This window comes from Podarcis vaucheri (genome assembly GCF_965113315.1).
Source record: "Podarcis vaucheri genome assembly, chromosome: 7".
In the NCBI taxonomy this organism is placed as follows: Eukaryota; Metazoa; Chordata; class Lepidosauria; order Squamata; family Lacertidae; genus Podarcis; species Podarcis vaucheri.
Genome location: NC_138765.1, coordinates 60,248,116 through 60,267,644, shown reverse-complemented (window position 1 = coordinate 60,267,644; position 19,529 = coordinate 60,248,116). Strand labels below are relative to the sequence as shown.

At 44.6% G+C, this 19,529-nt stretch overlaps 1 protein-coding gene across 3 annotated transcripts in view; it reads left to right on the top strand.

The window, feature by feature from the left end:
- Positions 1 to 19,529, top strand: part of NKD1 (NKD inhibitor of WNT signaling pathway 1) — a 127,084-nt gene that overhangs the window by 91,347 nt on the left and 16,208 nt on the right. For 2 of the 3 annotated variants that reach the window (XM_082232959.1, XM_082232958.1), the window contains 2 exons: positions 5,100 to 5,206; positions 13,574 to 13,669. In XM_082232959.1, coding sequence (XP_082089085.1) covers positions 5,100 to 5,206; positions 13,574 to 13,669 — 203 coding nt within the window. The remainder of the gene's footprint in view (positions 1 to 5,099; positions 5,207 to 13,573; positions 13,670 to 19,529) is intronic. The other variant, XM_082232960.1, reaches the window with a different exon arrangement.

The window sequence follows — 19,529 nt, the reverse complement described above, 5'->3', positions numbered from 1 at the left end:
TTTTGAATAAAAATGAGAAGAAAGGGCCCTGTTTGGCAGTATTTGGGGGGCAGTGGGAGGGGGGAGAGGACGCTCAACTCAGGAGTTTCCTCTTACCTGTAGAGGTGGGAAACCTCAGGCCTGGGGCCTGAATGGTGCCCTCCTTGCATATCTATCGGGCCCCTGGAACTCTCCTCAGGGCATACATCCCACTGGCCCTTTCTTTGTACCCTAAGTGTTTTTGCCTGGCTTGAAAATGCTTTTAAACCCTGATAATGCCTCTTGCTTGTATGATGATGGTTGTGTAGGAGAGAGCCTATGGTACAAAGGTAAAATTTGCATGTTTTGCTCCACTCACTTTTGCCTCTGATTCCGCCCACCACTGTCATAAGTCTTTCGCCACATTGCCCAGAAGGAAATGAAGCCCTTGTACTGCAAAAACGTTTCCCTCTGCTGTCTTTGCTTGCATAGGCTTGATAACTTCAAGGGGCCCCTGTAGACATCCTAAGCAGTGACTGGTGGAGGAGAGGTGCATGCCAGTGGAGTTCCTCGTAAGCTCAGATGACTTAAGCAAGCGGGTGCCAAATTCTTTGTTTGAGCACTTCCCTTTCAAGCTGGCCATGGTGTAATTAAAGATCAGCTTCACAATCCAAGGCTAGTTGCACAGGTTTATGCGCCTTGGGGTCTTGAGGTGTCTGTGGGCCCTTCAGAGCCTGCTGGTTCCATGTTAGATTCCTTAGCTCCAACACACAGGCATCTTTTAAAACATTCTACATGGTAATTAATCTGCATTTTAAGTCACCTTGAGAGACTTCTTGAAGCCCCCAGGAGATGACAAGAATGATTTTACATAAAGCTCACTGCTGCTGTTGGAGACTCAACACTCCATTGGGTAGGCTGGGCTTGGACTGTCTGTCCATGCCAGAACTGGCATTTTCATGTCCTAGGAAATGCAGGACGAGGCAGCACTGGCTCAGAGCTAGGCTTGTCAACTAACGCCTCCTCTGCAGGTGCAAGATCATTGACGGGAGGCGGAGGTGGTGCCTGCATGGGAGAGGGCTGGTCAGAAGCATCAGGTGACACAAGAACAGGCCCCTTCCCTGACATCCTGCTTGGTCTCTCCCTGCAACTCAGCTTTATGCCTGGCATATTTCCTCTGGCAACTCTTGAGGCTTCCCGGGGACAGCGGAGTCCTAACCCACTAGGACCCTCTCCTGTTAAGAAAGGTTGCTCTCCTATAAAGAAAGTGTTTGGGACTTTTTAGTTTAGAGGAAAGACAAGTAAGATAGAAGTCAGAAGTTTATACATGATAGAAGTTTATAAAACAAAACATGGCATGGAGAAAGTGGATAGAGAAATGTTTCTTGCCCTTTCTCATAGCACTAGAACTCGTGGACATCCAGTGAGGCTGTATGTTAGAAGATTTAAGAAAGATAAAATAAAGGATTTCTTCATGTGCATAGTTAAACTGTTGAACTCACTGCCACACAAGGTAGAGATGGCTCCATTGGCCTGATCCAGGAAGCTCTTATGTTCTCGTGTTGTCCCTGAGATCATTGGACTCTAGACTTCTTGATGTCTCTGCAGGGCTCAAGACATATACAAATAAAGCTGGGAAAGCCTACTAACTACTCTTCCATGCTTCCTCACTTTAAAGTAGCTTGTGCCTCCACTTGCAACTTTAAGGGAGACCATCTCAATGCTCTCTTCAAGTTGGGACCTGGCCTTGAGTTTGTGTCTCTGTAGCACCAGCCTCCAATGTCACAAAGTAGATGACCGTTGAAAATAGGATCTTTGGATTCTGTCTGCCGTTATTCCCATAAGGAGCAAACTGGCTTTCTGTAACTGCAAGGCCAAGGTGTGCCTCTTGGGGTGGGGTGGGGAGTTGGCATCTGAAGAGGAAGTCAATGGATATTTTTCAAGTAATGATACTGTCCATGGATCTTTTTCCAGCGTCTCAGACACTGGTAACAGGAGCCTTTTAATGCTTTCCTCTTATTTAAGATAGCAGTCTAGTCTGGACAGATTTAATATTGTTGGCAAGATTCTTGGTGGAAGTTCTCATTGTGTGTAGCTGAACTCTGGCATGTAGCTCAACGGTGTTTCTCAGTTTATGGTTTTAACTCACCCAGACAAGCATCTACATTTTATTTAATAGCTACTTTCAGTACATTTTTGTTCCGTTTAGTGATCGGGGTTTCTGTCCAATTCGGTTTGTCTCAGTTTCACATTTTTCCATTCTTAAGTTCAGTTCTCCACATGTCCACAACGGTTTGTGATATTTTGTGATGTCCTCATGAAAATTCATCAGTGAATTTCATCTGACGTACACATTTTTGTATGCCATTTTCCCTAATAGGTACAGTTTTGCAAAGCAATTTCCCCATTTCTAATACGTTTTGAAATGTAATTTTCACTAACATATGTGCACACACACACACACAATTTTCACTAATATATGAATTTTTGTATGCATTATGTGTCTGAAGAGCAGCGTTACAAAATTAGGGGAAGTGCACATTTCAAAGGTAAACTCCAGTAATAAAACATGAACTCTCATAGCTACGATTTCCAGTACAATGCCTCCGACTACACCTAACTGGTGCCTGAATGAGGAACTGCCCAATTGTATACATTGGGGAAATAGATTGTGGCAATATCGCACCCTGACCCTAACAAACAACTATGAATCCAACAGCTGTCCGTGCTTATTGTATTCCCTTCTAGACAAAGAGTGCCACAAGCTCAGAGCAGCAAAGCAGCAAATCAGCGAAGCCCAGGTAGTTTTGTGGCTTCTGGTTCCTCCAACTATCTTTGGAACAGGACCGAGGGGGCTTGCCATGCTGCTCCCCCCAATCCCAAGTACAGTGGTACCTCGGGTTACAAACACCTCGGGTTACAGACTTCGCTAAACCAGAAATAGTACCTCGGGTTAAGAACTTTACCTCAGGATGAGAACAGAAATCGCACGGTGGCGGTGGCAGTGGGAGGCCCCATCAGCTAAAGTGGTACCTCAGGTTATGAATGGTTTCAGGTTAAGAACGGACCTCCGGAACGAATTAAGTTCATAACCAGAGGTACCACTGTACATTAATTTGCACAGCAATCAGGTCAAGTCTCTGCTTGCTGATCCAGTGTGCCCTTTTGTTAAGGCCTTTGGACTCTTTCATGTCCTATTTCTGCACGGGCAGGGAGGGACCAATGAGGCCATGGACACCAGCCCTTTTTCTGGCTTTTGACTCTTAAGGTGTATATTTTTAGAACCCAATTTATTTTTGTGTTTGTAAGTTGTTCAAGCTGTTCTTAATATTGTGTGTTTTAATGTTGTAGCCCACCCTGAGACCTTAGGCTGAATGGCAGGAAATAAGTAAATAAATAAATAAATAAATAAATAAAAAAGTTATACACGGATATTTATGTGATTTTGTTTAAAACAAGATAGAAAGAGAGCGACTCTCCAATTGAAATTGGAGTGCTCAGTATGTTGAAATACAAAGGAGAGTTTTAAAGGCAACAGTCCCCTAGCAACCCGATCTCAGGTAAAATGAGCAGAAAATTCAGTATTCAGCCTGCATTCAGTATTTTTAAAAAAGTATTTCCAAGTCATTTATATGGCATGTTTTCCCTTCTGCATCCTCCCTCCATATCTGCTCTCCACCCCGATTTTAAGGATCTAATTCATCCTGGGACAGTTTTCACCTGCTAGGAAATGTTAAAGGTAAAGGTACCCCTGCCCGTACGGGCCAGTCGTGTCTGACTCTAGGGTTGTGCGCCCATCTCACTTAAGAGGCCGGGAGCCAGCGCTGTCCGAAGACACTTCCGGGTCACGTGGCCAGCGTGACAAAGCTGCTCTGGCGAGCCAGCACCAGCGCAGCACACGGAAACGCCGTTTACCTTCCCGCTAGAAAGCGGTACCTATTTATCTACTTGCACTTTAGGGGTGCTTTCGAACTGCTAGGTGGGCAGGAGCTGGGACCGAACGACGGAAGCTCACCCCGCCGCGGGGATTCAAACCGCCGACCATACGATCGGCAAGTCCTAGGCGCTGAGGTTTTACCCGCAGTGCCACCCGCGTCCCTACTAGGAATTGTTACTTCAATGTTTAATTTAATCTTTCCAAATATGCCGAAAGATTAAACTGTGATGTTTAAGAAACTGGGAGTATTTATGCTCCATCGGGTTTGTTCTCTGTGCCTGAATGAAGAATCTTATTTTAAGATTGGCAGAAGAGCAAAATTTTGGCATCAGTCTGGTTGTTGTTGTTGTTGTTGTTTTAAAAATCCATTATAGGCTTGACAAATACTGTTGTACGAGTGAATTAATATTTTGCAATGTCATAAAAGTTAATACTTTATAGCAAATTTGAAAAAAGGGAAAAGTGCAAATTCCACCTTTCCGTTTTCAGACTTAGCCATGGCACAGTATTACACAATGGTTCAGATTTAAAACTAACAACAGTTTACATTAAAACTACAGTGTGCAACCATAGTTAGAATCAGGTATATGATCTGTGGTTTGCACTATACTTACTTAGTATGATATCAGTGCTGATGTAACATGATAAAGGAATGGAGAGCAAATATTGTCCTGTCAGAATGTTGTTCTGATCTAGAAGATGGTGAACAAGATGCTGCACAGTTTTCTCTCTCTCTCTCTCTTTCTTTCTTTCTCTCTCTCTCTCTCTCTCTCAAAATGTATATACAACCTGTTTTTAAAAAACTATAAACCTCAAAGCGGTTTACAAAAGGAAGGGATATCTCGGTTCTTAAGTCTTCATTTCTCCTTAATTAATCTGCTGTATTTTCATTTTCTTTTTTTGTTGGGTGTGTAAGTTCTTTGGTTCCTGCTTCATTGCCCAGAGGGCATTTTAATCGAAGATGATGCTGTACTGGTGGTGTATTTTGTTAGCATTCAAATAGAATTTTCAGACATTAAACCAATGACTCTGTAGACTCGACCTTTCAGTAGAACTTCACATAAAACAATTACTCCACATATTTGTGTACAAAATTAGATGAGAACCCAGTTTTGAGTTGAAACCGCAGAATAATGAGGTGTCTTGATGTGACAAGTGACTAAAGGCAGCCTTCTGAATTTCTCTCTTCTCCCACCTCCCCCAGTGGCTTTGCCTCCAGAGAAGACAGATGGAGTTTGCAGTGGCGATGAAAAGAAAGTGGAGAAGGAAACTGATACACGTACCAATGTCAAGAAGCAGCTAAAATTTGAGGTAAGGACATTATTCTTTCTCTCCCTAGGCACACTTATCACTGCGATGCCCTGAGATAAATAATGTCCATGACTAAAGCCTCTCCCTCTATGTCTTGATCAATCGTGATGGCAAGAAGGAAGGTGATGGTGGCAATAGCATATGGAGGCCCAAGGTTCTGGAAGGTAAAGCAAGGTCAGGACCTTGGAGGAGGATGAAAATGATGGTGCAGGACCACAATTGGTGGTCTTGCAGCTGAGGATGAAGATAAAGTTGTTTCAGTGATGTCTTGGGGCCAGTATAGCCTGGACTAAGAAGCCCCACCCATGGTATGTGGCACCTGACCATTTCAGTGGCATGCATTGTTGGGAGGGAGACTCCCAACGGGCTTGCATAACATAACACTGTATCCACTGTTGGTTCTACTCACAGTTTACCCACTGAGGTTACTGGACACGACTGAATTAGGTCCATCAGTTTCAGTGGGCTCATACTGAGAAGAACTTGGCTAGATACAACACTGGGAAAGCCCCTCCAGCTCCAATTGTACTCCTCAACCATCAACTCCGACTGCATCGGCAAGCTTCAGCATGTGTTATTGCTGGCCACTCTGAGCACCATTTCATGGAAAAGTGACTTCCAAATTTAACAAACAAGTGAAATTGTAGCATGCTCGCCATAAACAGAATTAAAAAGTACCACACTCAGATCGCTCCTCTCTTCAGTTAAGAACATGAGAAAGGAGTCACTGGGGCAGCCCAGCCAGGTGGGCATTACTATTATTTATTATTAGCTAGCTGGACCAGGTCAGTGGCTCATCTACTCCAGCATCCTGTTCTTACAGGGGTAACCAGATGCCTGTGGGAAATGGGTGAGCAGGATCCAAGCGCAACAGCTCTCTCCCATCCTGTGATTTTCCCCAGCTGGTATTCTGAAACATTACTGCCCCCAACTGTGGAGGCAGAGCATAGCCTTCATGGCTATTAGCCATTGATACCTTTATCCTCCATGAATTTGTCTAGTCCTCTTTTAAAGCCATACAAGTTGATGGTCGTCACTGCCTCCTGTGGGAGCAGGTTCCATAGTTTGAGCACTGCATGAAAAAGTGCTTTCTTTTGTCTGTCACGAACCTTCCAACTTGCAGCTTCATTGGAAGTCCATGAGTCCCAGTGTTATAAGCGAAGGAGAAATCTTTTTCTCCACCCACGCTCTCCATGCCGTGCATAATTTTATAAATTTCTTATCACTTTTCCTCCAAACTAAAAAGTCCCCAATACTGCAGCCTTTCCTCATAGGGGAGTTTCTATCATATCTTCTTCACTCTGCTGCTTTCCTGGCCATCAGTTTTGGAGCAAAAGCCAGAGCCCCATCGCTACCACCTTTGCTTGGAAAAGGCAGCCTGTACATTGGAAGATGAGATAAATAACATCAGTAATGAGAGTAATGCAGCTCTCCTACTTCAGCTAAGTAGGCTACAGTGAGTTCACAGAAGGTGGCTGAAGGCACCTGAAAATAGTTTCTCACATTGTAAGATAATGGGTTTCAGTCTCTGTTTCCTAATGCTTGTAGATTGCTCCTTAAGATATGGCTATTCCATCAAATAGTGACATAGCCTTAGACGGGATAAGAAATATGTGCTGTTTTACTGAAGTTTTGTTTACCTCTTGCCCTGCTTCTAAGTGTCCAAGACCTGGTCTGCTTCATGTTTAATCAAATTATACTTCCTGAGACTGTTCACATACCTGGGAATAAGCAGCACTGAAATTGGTGGCATTTACTCCTGAATAGACATGTATAGTTGTAGGCCAGGGGTCAGCAACCTAAGGCCCATGGGCACAAGCAGCCCACGGGGGTCGTTTAACCAGCCCACGAGCCGCCCGCTCGGTGAGCCCCCGCGCACTGTGCTAAACTGGCGCAGCGCAGCGCGGGAACTCGCTTCCGCGGCGCCGGAAATCGCATATGCGCTTACACAGATGCCAACCCTGGAAATTGTGTGTGTGTGCTAAGGCCCGCGAAGGGATCTCCACCAGAGTGAACCAGCCCAGGTGAGGTAAACCTTGCCGACCCCTGTTGTAGGCCATTAATTAAGTTTGCCGTATCCAAAGAACATTTTGTCTTTATCAACAACCCTGTGAGGCAGATAATTGGTTGTTGTTGTTGTTGTTAATTATTGAAATATTCTCAGCCTAGTTTACTTCACATGGTTGTTGTTGGGATTAAAAGAGAAGGGGGAGACCTGTGCACACCACCTTGTGCTCCTTGGAGAAAATAGGTAGGATATAAATGCAATAAATATTTATCTACATATAAAGGTGGAGCTTTAAACTCTTGGTGGCAATGGGGCAGTGTTGGCTCCAGGTTTCAGAGGGATCTTTGACAAGAACCCTTCATGGAGCCTCCCCACCACTCCCTCAGCAAATGTTATTTCCACACTACCATTATCCCCAGCTGCTCCATCTGTTTGTTCTTCTTCTTCGTCCTTATTTCTACCTCCTGCTCCCTAGCGAGTCTTGAGGGCCAAAGAGCAAGCAGTGACGTGACATCTCCTCCTGTTCCTCTTCCTCCACACCACTATTCTGGGCCAGAGTGAGAGGCAAGTGAGCAAGCAGAGGAGAAGGAGGTCCACGGAGGGGGTGGCCAGCGAGCCCCTTGTTGGGGTGTGCACCCTAGGCATGTGCCCAACCATACTGCCCATTGCCGCTGGCCCTTGAGTAGGGTGCAGGAAGGAAAATCTGTTACAATTGGAAGGTCAGTGAGATAAGCCATGAGGGCTAAGGAAGCTTTGGAGCAGCCCAATAGCTTGAGGATGTGCTGGGAGATGAGGAATGTTGACACCTACCCCCAGGGATCAGAATGTGTGCCAGGACAACCCCACATATTGTGAACCATTTATCCTAAACACTTAATGCTTGCTTCCTTCCTTTCATGTGCTATTTTGCTGTTCCTCTACCGGCCTGATTGCGTTTCTGTGCTGTATGTGGGCTCTTTTCTTTTTTCTTTTTAATTTTGTTTTCCTTTGTAGTCTACTATCTTCTCTCCCTCTCTCTCTTTTGTTATACACTTCCTAGTGGAAAAAAAAACTTGCAAAAAGTCTTTCATCTCTGGGCCCCCAGGGTGATCCAACCTTGACCTAGCTGCACTGGAAATCCATCTGATTAAGACAGGCGGTGAAGAGGAAAAGGTCTTGCCAGGAATGAGTCTGATGGCCTATTTCCTTGTAGACTTACAAGCAACATAAAACTGCCAGACATTGTTCGCCATTGGCAAGCTTTGCTCATGAAGAAAGGGATTTAATAAACAGGAGCACCCAGATATGCCGTCATCCAGACTAAAAGGCTGCCAGTCTCCATAGAGACAGTATACAGATTAAAATAATAATAATAGAGAATCATGCACCTCAATGTTGTTGAAACAGCACGTGTGTTATCTCCAGGTTGATGGTGAACTGAGCATCAACAGTTTGTCAAGAAATTCATTCTTATGATCATAATTTATAGGTGCTCTGGGTAGTCTCCAGTTTTTGATTTTTATTTTTAGGGAGCAGCTAGCAAATTTCAGTAGGACACAAATTCTTCTAAGGAAGTTTTTTAGATGGAGCAAATGCTTGACTTCTGAAAAAAAAACCACACATCCTATTTGGCACCCTTGTTGCCTCTGGGCCTGGTTACTGCTTCTTCAGTGTGATTTCTACCAACCCCCTAATCCCCGGCTGCTGCTTTCACCTTCTTCCTTGAAGAGTTACTTAGGTGATCCCAACTAATCAAGAATTGTGCAGTGAGTAGGATGGTGTCATATTGTGTGGCCAGTCGGTTATGGCTGTGTGATGACATCGCTAAGCACAAGTGAGGATAACATAAAAGTAGGAGAGAGAAAAGTAGGAGATGATGATGATGATGATTGGCATGGCTAAATGTGTCCCTGGAAAAATTGAGTAGTTTCAGCTCAGGTATATATAGAATTATTCATTTATTTTTAATGGCCATCTTGAACTTTTTCAGTACCAATGTGGAAGACCCAGGCTGGAACACCATCAGTTCAGAGGGTCAGATATATAGTCCAGCTCAAGCAGATGCCCTGGTTCCAAATCAGAAGCTCTTTCTGACAATTTTCTCCAATTCTGACCAAGCAGAAACAACAGTTACACAATTTCAGGCAGGCTCCTATTGGCTCCCCAGATCTCCTGGTCTGGCCGGGTGGACACGTTGCAGCACCTTGGTGGTGCTGTAGAGCAGGAAAGTTCAGGGCCAACACCTTTCTCTTCCAAGAAGTGTGGGGAGTAAAGTTCTTGGACATTGCAGCCAGAGTCCCTGATTTGAATTCTGTGGTGCCTTATACTCCCATATGAACGAGGTAATGCCAGAAGGTTGTCCAGAACCAACAATTTTGCTATCTGGAACTCTGCTTTAGCCTTAGGCACCCTGCAAAGCCAAGCGATCGGCACAAACCCCTGTTATTTAACAAAGGAAATAAGTTGCCTGTTTCAGCTGTTAACGTGGAGTGGCACGTCCTCACACACGCACAAAGGAAAGCTTGTGAGTTTTAGGCAGTGCAGGACAGAGAGAGTTGTTCTTACGTGGCAGAGGCCCAGGCACTGAGATATTCACAGGCACGTATCCACTTGTATTCCAAATCAAAGCTTCCGAATCGTGTAAGCTAAGGGGCTAAGAGGATGGTAAACGTTTTTTCGTTTCATGACCGGGTACAAAAGAATCTGAAATGTGACTGTCGAGAAGGGAGAGGTCTAAATCTGAGGTGGTGGATGTGCCTTGGCTTTTAAAGGTTCCTGGGAATGTTTGTGTAATACGAAACTCAGTTTCCACTGTCAAGTTTGCAGGCGGGGGGGGGGGTACATTGGCAGCTTTCAGCCGGGGCTTGTTACAGCTAAGAGAAGACTGCCTTTGAACTCAGCGGGGGACGGGGGGCTTTACCGTTAACTGCTGTAGGGAATTGGTTTCAAGTCAGCAGATCAAGCAGGTATTTCTGAGCTCCCATCATGCCAGAGCTATTTGGAGCTGTTTATTTTACTTGCGTGCAACGACTTTTCTTTTAATTGCCCCCATGGCTTGTGTTGCAACTCTTGCTGACTCTGATTGCGGGAGCCTTGAAAGAAGGAAGGCGAGCATCTTACAGAAATTTGGGGAGGGGGGCTGTAAGGCAGGCAGACTAATTTGCTCAATGTCCCCCTCCCCACCCCGCCGCCACCGCCGACCAGGAAGCCTGTGAACTGCGACGACCCTGTTTTAAATCTAACCTGGCAAAGTGGACTTTGGCAAGTCACTATCAGTCAGCCTTTAGGTTCTTGAGGGCAATCTCTGAGGTAAACGCAATTTGGCAGTGGATGCTGAGCCATTGAGAACTTAAGAAGAACCTGAAGGATCAGGTCAGTGGCCTGCCTAAGTCTAGCACCCTGTTCTCACAGTGGCCAACCAGAGGCCTCTGTGAAAGTGGCAAATTGGATCCTCTTCCTGTGGCTTCTCTCAGAAGGTATTCAGAAGCATTACTGCCTCCGTGGAGGAAGAACATAGCCATTGTGGCTAGTAGCCATCAATAGCTTTATCCTCCATGATAAAGGGAGTGGGTGGTCCTGTGGTCAAAACCACTGAACCTCTTGGGCTTGCTGATCGGAAGGTCGGCGGTTCGAATCCATGCAATGGGGTGAGATCCTGTTTCTCTGTCCCAGCTTCTGCCAACCTAACCATTTGAAAGCATACCCGTGTGAGTAGATAAACAGGTACTGCTGTGGTGGGAAGATAAACGGCGCTTCCGTGGCACTCATCACAGTGTCCTGTGCCGCCAGAAGTGGTTTAGACACATGACCCTGCAGACAAACACCGGCTCCCTCAGCTTGAAGCAAGATGAGCACCGCAACCCCAGAGTCTCCTTTGACTGGACTTAACCATCCAGGTGTCCTTTACCTTTTTACCTATCCTCCATGAATTGCTTGGTCCTCTTTTAAAGCAATCCAGGTTCATGGACATGGACTGCCTCCTGTGGGATGGAGTTCCATAGTTTAACTGGGCACTGAATGAAGGAAGTACTCTATTTTGCCTGACCTGAACCTTCCAACATTCAGTTTCCTTGGATGTCCACACGTTCCAGAATTATGGGGGAGGAACCTTTTCTCCTTTTTGCAATGCACAATTTTATAAATTAACATTGTGTTACTTCTTACTCGCTTTCTCTGTAAACTAAAAAGTCTCAAATGCTGCAACCTTTCCTCAGGGGAGTTTCTTATTGCTTGCTCTTGCTGCTGCTTTCCTGGTCATCAGTTATGGACACAGAGCCACATCCTCCATGAATACACATCTAATTTGTTTAAGCTGGTTTGTCTGTTGTGGAGAAAAAAAGTTGGTACCCTGATTCTTGCTGATTACAGGATCAGAACTAATTTTTAAGGAGCATCGTTCTGACAGAAAGCATTTGTTGGGTTTAAAAGCACTCTTTAAAAATATTTGCTGTATGTTCCCTACCCCAAACCCAGCTGCAGTTGTTGGCACGTAAAAATCTAATTAGCTGCTACAGAAAATTTTCATTGTTTCCTATTGACAGTTTGCAGAGATTATGTTTGAATAACAACCTTGGTTTTAGAGGCTCTGGATTGGACCCTTAGTATGTAACCACCTTGCTGTGTGCTCTAATTGTCTTTTAACGTTTTCACCATAAGCCAGCTCTCAAACGATTGCGTAAAGTAGCTGTGGTTGGCAAGAATTTTTCACCCCCCTTTATTAATTCCAAATTGGGTTCTACTTCAACAGATGTAATGCTTTAATGAGTTATAAGGGAGAGCCGGAATTAATACTACATTGAAAAATCTGTGTTGCGAAAGGGGTTTTTCTGAAATGGGTTTATGCCATGGATCTATTTTCTATTAATGGTCACTTCTGTTTCAACTTTATCCTGCCTCATGCTGAGAGTGTCTCACTTTTCCTCCTTGAATTAAGGAGAGGTTTTTCTTCTCACTGTTCCCTCTCTCTCTTTTAAATTGGAGGATCTCGCATTATATTTTCAGGCATTTTAGTAAGTAGCTTTCACATAGTTTCGTCTTCTTGCTCAATGAAACCAAAAAAATGTTTCAAATTCTCTGAGAGTCTTAGCCCAAGGGAAATAGACAAGGAGCACTATTGAATGCGATTCCTCTCCTGCTCAGCAGAATATACGGGAAATGGGGTCTCAATATTGTTACCATTAAGGTTGCTAACCAACTAGGGGGAGGGGATCAAGACTGACCCATTGGGGCTTTCCCCCACCCCTATTCACCTGTGTGCCACTTTCCAGAATTTTAAAAAGTGCATGTTTCAACTAGTACTGAGCCAAATATCACCCTAGTTGCAGGTGGTGGAAATGGAAGGTTTGTTTTTCAATTCAGGGGTGTGTGCATGGCCTGCAGGTGGAAACAAAAAATGGGAAGAGGGGAGAGTCATTTTGGGGGAAATCCATCCCCCTTAAGCCTCCCATACAGTTTCAGGCACCCCTTTTGCCCCACAGAAAATTCAAGCTGAAAGTTCAGGTCCTTGAGCTTTTGGCTCAGTGCAAGTTTCAACTGTTTAGCTCAGCCTTCCCCAACTTGGTGCCCTCTGAATAATGTGGGGCTGCAGTTTGCAGCAGCCCTGACCACCAGACTTGCCAGATGTGGGGCTGGTGGTATTTGTAGGCCAACAAGATCTGGCGGGCACCAACTTCAAGGTGAAGGGCCTTTTCACTGGTGGCACCTCTGTGGAACACCATCCTCCAAAAGACCTGCTGGACTCAACTCTTTCAGGCTCTAGAAACTGAGCAGTTATTCAGAAGGCCTTCTCAGAAGGACATTTTGTGTATTGCTTTGAGTTTTTAATGCTGCTGCCAATTTCTGAACTTTGAATTGACTGATGAAATGGTTCTCTGGAAAGAACTGCTTGCCACTGCTTCTGCGCAGTCAATGAGAGGAATGGTCTTCCTTACCAGATCCCAGGTGGTGATGGTAGAAGCAATGGAACCTCAACCTGTGTCACCCAAAGACATTATTGCTGATGGGCTCGCCACCCTTGCTGATACTCATGTGCTTGCATGGCTGCTGATTGGCTAGCTACCATAAGTGTGTTTGTGTGGTAGCCAATCAGCAGTCATACACTTGCATGGCACTTAGGAACTTCCTTTCTCCACCAACATCTCCTTGTTCTCCTGTTTTTATTGCTATGGTTGGACTGTTTCTATTATTCTTACAGGGAGCTGTCTAGAGGGGCCAGGTTGTTGGGTGGGCATGAGGGAGAAATATTTTTTTAAAAAAGAAGAAGGAAAAAACCAACTGTTGTCTGAATTTAATTTTAAAATATATTTTAAAGAGGAAGTTAGCCTCCTCTGCAAATAGGAGTTTTGCTTTAGGTAATCAGCTACTCTTTGCATGTTCCTTAGGAATTGCAATGTGATGTGTCCGTTGAGGAAGACAACAGGCAAGAGTGGACCTTCACGCTTTATGACTTCGACAACAATGGCAGAGTCACGCGTGAGGTGAGCGAAGTTTAGCTTCCTGATACATGTGTGGTGCTTGCTAACAAGGGGAGTGGTTTGTACCATACTGCTCTGGGGCAAGGATGCCTCTGGTACTAACTGGCTGAGCTAGTGTGATATTGTGGTACGTTCTCAGGGGATTGGGGTATGTGTGTGAGAAAGCAGGGTATAAATGAAACTTTATACCACTTGAGATCAGGAAAGGCTTTCCTTGTCAGGGTATGTGTGTGAAGTGCGGGGAGATTGCCCAAGAAAACTGGTGGATGAGGAAACCTGGACAAAGTAGGAACGGAAAAGCCAGAACTGTAGAAGAACAAAATTACTAGTTGAAGAAATGGATCTGGCCCCAGTTATACATGCATTACCTACTTCTAGACTTGATTGCTCCTGCACACCAGGTTCTCTGAAGGGCACCAGGATCAGTCTGAGAAAGGGCCTTCTCTCTGGTAGCCCCCAGGTTACGGAGCTCCATGCCCTGTGAGTTCCACTTGGCTCCTACATGTTTCAACACTACTTCCAGCTGGCCTACGGCCTAGTTCATTTTTAGTCTGCCCTTCTCTTGTTCTCCTTTGCTTATTTGGGCTGCCTTATTGCTATTTTATTTTTAAATTTAATTCTAGTTGACTGTTTAAGGTGGTATAATAGTACCTTAAATGTGTAGTACAGTTGGGGCCCTTAGCAGCAGGCTTCCTTCACCCATTGCTGTAACTCCATGTCTGGTTGCTGAATGCGTGCGCTGGGACCATGAGGAAAGTGTTGTGCTTTCAAGGGCTCTGTGGCTTTACGTGATCTGTGCCAGGCCATTTGTATATGTTCAGTCGTCGCTTGATTTCGCAGCCACGCCACGCCTGCACGTGAAGCAGCTTTGAAATCTCCTGCTTTTGGAATACCCTGCGCTATTTTGTTTTGTTAAGCATGTCGTCGTTTTGATGCCGGGGATTAGCCATTTAAAAACAAAGGCGTTTTAAAGGGGCTTGTTTTTGAAGGGATAAAAATCTCAAACAAATGATACTTTAAACGGAGTGTCAAAACAAACCCTTGCAAACATATGCTCCTTTTGGCTCCCCTCCTGCCTTTATAGCTGAGCTATTGAAATAGCAAGGGCCCCTTTTGAAATTATTTCCAGGGAGATTAACGACGTCAGTCAACCATATTTATAGGTATGGAGCAGAGGTCCAGGCTGCCATCTCTGTCAAATCTCAGGCTGCCCACCATCAGATTTAATTGCAAAGCAGCAAAATATAGCTGGTGCCTTTCCATAAATCAGATGAAGACAGCGTAGGGTGTCTTGGGGCATGCAAGCCTCTCAGGAAACTTATGCACAGATCAGGGCCGTGGAACCCTTTTCATCCCCATCTGGGCAACTTTCCAGGAGCCACCTACTAGTTTTGGGTAAGGCCAAAAGTGGGCAAAGCAATGAAAGTAGATTTTGCTTTTGTATATTAGACTAGTTTCTGTGCACACACACCTCTACCCTTCATTTCCCACCCATGGCACAGACTGTAGAACTGTGTTAGAAAACTCTGCTTCTCCTTGGATTTTGGTGTTCCAAATTACAAAATGTGACGGTGGAAATCTTTTTTCCAGAATTTTGCATTAGAGCGTCAGGCATGCTCACATTGCCACAGCTCTTAATTCCGTCATGCCTTCTCCCCACTTTGCTTTAGCAGCATGTACCTGTGCATCAGCCTGATACATAAGCCGACAAAATTTGATTGGCATCCGTCTGTCTCGGGAGACCATGGAAGAGTGTGCCTTCGGGGGTGAAGTCAAACCATTGGAGTGTTGCAGCACCTGCTTTGGCTGTAGAGACTCATTTGGGAAAGTCATGTTTCGTTCCAGCTGGGGCAGATGAAGGCATCCGGTTTTGCAGCTGTGGGTGTAACATGGCGTTTATTCTTTCTGTGCTCCTCCCAGCGGTCAACAACATTTACTAGCCTGTAATGATGCTGATGATAATAAAATATAATGTAGCCTGTGTTTCCATGCTGACCATGGAACAAAGGTTTCTAACCTCTTGGCAGCCTAGTAAAAACAAGCAGAAAGAGACTTCTGCCAAGCAAACTGGAGAAGGAGGGGACAGATTGGTTCATGGGCATAGCAGCTACACCTGGTGGGTGTGGTAGCTGCCCATGGTGAAATGGGGCTAGCCCAATTGGCCTAGCACTCCCCCACTCCCATGTGTTCTTTTAATGAGTTGAGTTGTGACCCTCTCTACTGTTAGGCATTCTGGACTGTTGATTGCCACTTTTTCTTTAGAGCCTTAGGGAGGGAAAGGCTCTTTGTGTATCCAAATCACTAACTGGAACATAAGACAGAGTACAAGTTATGCATGGGGCAAAATGTCATCTGTACTCTCAAATGACCAAAAAATCCTAAAGGAAAAGAGTGTAAGCTCCCCCCCCCCCCCCCGCTTTTAACTCAAGCACTTGCTTTTGTAATAACAAATTCTCCATGAAAAGTACTCAAATCTCCATCTTAGAAGGAAACTCTTTGGAGATCGGCAGTCCTCTGTTTAAGATCCTTCTAAACGTAATGCTACTTTGATGGTTTTCTTGAGATACCTCTTTTGTGGTGTTTTGGGTCTCCCGCCCCCCCCCTTCATTTTTTCTTTTTTCCACTTCCAAGTTCAGATCTTCAACAGGCTTCTTTTGAAATGATTGTGGCGTGTACTCGGGAGCATAATTAATGTGATGGCAAATTATAAAATTAGCATCCAGCCGCTGTACTTGAAACAGTGTCATTAATGTCCAGGGTGAGAAGACTGAGAAGAAGGAAAAAATGCCATTTATGGTCTTTTTGGCGTGAGAGGGAGATAACTTTCCACACTGTAATGTGGATATAACTGCAAAACTTGGCTAATATTACTTCCCAGCATTCCTTGTGCCATGCAGAAATGAACTCGTTATATATCACGAGAGGCTTTTAGGGAGCTTGACAGCTGCCTTGTAATTAGCTTCATATGGTTGTTAATAATTGGACTTCAGACTTGGAATAGAGCATACAGAGTTTGCCAGCCTTGAGGCTTCAACTTACCAGGTCTCTCTCTCTCTCTCTCTCTCTCTCTCTCTCTCCCTCTCCCCTTCCATCTTTTCCTATCTCACATCCCCACACTGCTTTCTTCCTGATCTACCTTAGGCCTGATTCCAACATTTGCCAAATGTGGGGTTGTTATTGATTTGAGCCTAACGTTTTTACGCTAACCACCATTCCACACTGGGTCTCTTAGACCAGATTCTGTTAGGGATGGAAGAGACTGTCAATCTTGGTTTCTCTCATTTTTGTGTGTGAGAGCCAATGTGTGGTGGTTGGAGTATCAGACTAGGACCCGGGAGACCAGGGTTCACCGTGTGACTTTTGGGGCATTACCTGCCTCTCAGCGTAACCAAGCTCACAGAGTTGTGGGGATTAAATGAGAGGGAGAACCATGTGCACCAACTTGAGCTCCTTGGAGAAAAGGGTGGGATATACATGCAATGAATACAACAAACAAACAAACAAACAAACAAACACGTTTCTCCTTTTTTCAGTTTTATTTTATTTATCTTTTATTGAAGAAGATCCACACAAAACTTCATACACATTTGTGCATTTCTCCTAATATGTACATGATTTCTCTTAAAATAATGCATTTCAGGGTGCTATTTCTATGGATTTTAAAAGTTATTTGCTGGAGGTACTACTACACTGCCACAGAACAATTGCCTAAGACTGCAATCCTATATGCACTTACTTGGGAGTGTGTCCCATTGAAGTCAATAGGACATGCTTCTGAGTACATAGAATTTGTAAGAAAAATACATTTACTCTCAGCCCAATCTTAAAACTGTTTAATAATCATCATAATCTTATTATTTATACCCTGCCCATCTGGCTAGGTTTCCCGAGCCACTCTAGGCTGCTTCCAGCAGAATATAAAAACATAATAAAATGACAAACGTTAAAAACGTTAAAAACGACAAACGTTAAAAATCTGCCTACAGATGTCTTCTAAAAGTTCTGTAGTTCTTAATCTCCTTGACATCTGATGGGAGGACATTCCATTACTTGGAAGTAAGCCTCACTGAGTTCATTAGGACTTCCATCCAGGTAAATAAGGATAAGATTGTAGACCTAATGGTCTTGAGTAGCTTTTTTGGCTAAGCAAGGTTGGCAGGATTTCTAAGCTACATCTGACCTTGGTGTGAAAATTACATGAGTGTAACGTAATTATTATATGTGTTGCAAGATTAGGGAAATCCTTGTAAACATTGTGCAGTTAGGTCAGAGAGCGGTTTTCTCCATAAAATATACTGAGGTGAAAAATGCACAGCAGTTAATGCGTTCTCACCTTGAAACTAGGCTGAAGCATTTGTGAATCTAATTATGGTCAGAGAACTGCACACAGCATCTTTACAATGGGCCACTTCTAACAAATGTACCTCCTTATACATTACGGGGGGTGGGGGTGGAACAGCAGATCATAGTCTACCCCATCTACCACCAGTGTGAGTATTTATTGTGTTTCTACAGGACTTACGTGTTGAAAGAAAACACCTCACATGCATAAACCCAAATTTTGCGACCGAGACATCAACTTTAGGTGGAATCCTGGTTTTGTGGTTCAGCATGTTGGTTTTTAATATGATTATGGTGAAGACACTGGATGGGTTTGGAAAAGGATTGGACAAGTTCATGGAGGATAGGGCTATCTATCAGTGGCCACCAGGCATGATGGATATACTGTGCCACCACAGTTGAAGGCAGGGATGCTTCTGAATAACAGTGGCTGGAAACGGGAAGGGAGGGGAGGGGACTCTTGTACTGGGGTCCTGCTTGCAGGCTTCCCACAGGCATCTGGGTGGCCCCTGTGAGAACAGAATGCTGGACTAAGTGGGCCACTGGCCTGATCCAGCAGGCACTTCTTATGTTCTTAACAGGGCAGTAGTGTGATGCTATTCCACCCCACCACCCATGGCTATATAATAATTTGGCCAGTGAAAGCCAAATTCACACATTCAGTCTTTGTCAAGGATGGGGAACCTGTGGCCCTTCAGTTGCTGGGCTCCAATGCCTATCAGCTCCAGTCAGCATGGCTGATGGTCAGGAATGATGGGTTTGTAGTCCAACAACACCTGAAGGGCCATAAGCCACCCATCCTTGATGTAGATCTTCAGCCTAGTGAGGAGTTTTCCTCCCTTTTCAGTGGTCTTTCAGTTTACTAATGGGTTGCTCAGGGATGTGGAACCAGTTAACCAGTTGTTGGACTCTCGGTTCCCATCAGTCCCAGCCAGCAGGGCCAGTGGTTTGAAAACAAGTCAGACTGTTGGTCCATGTAATTTAGTATTGCCCACACTGACTTGGAGTGGCGTTGCAGGCAGGGGGAATTGCCTGCCCTACCAGGAGCTACTTAAGATTGAACCTGAGACCTTCTGCGTGCAAGGCAGTTGCTGTACCACTGAGGTATCCCCATTCTACAGAGAACTTCAATTTCATAGCAGATTACATGATGAGTGTATGTGTGTCTTGGAGGTACAGAAGATTAGGCAAGAACTCAATGACACAATCAGGATGCAGGACAACTGTTGATTGAGTTGGACCTTCCGGCAGTGGAGATTACCTATAGCTGAAGAGCAGCAAAGTAATTTGCAACCATCCAAACCTTCTCAGCTTAGTCATGTGTGAAGTGCTGAACTTTTTGACCTGATGTGTTAGAAAACAGATTGGGGTTTCAAAGAGAGGTGTGTTGCCCATGTGTTCTCAACAAAATTCCTTGTAAGCAGTGTAGTGGGTTTGCCTCTTATCTGTGGAGCCTTGTTTCTAGAGGTGCTGGGTTTGTTAATGGAGTTTCTGATAGGTGAGAATGCTCAGATGGCCATCT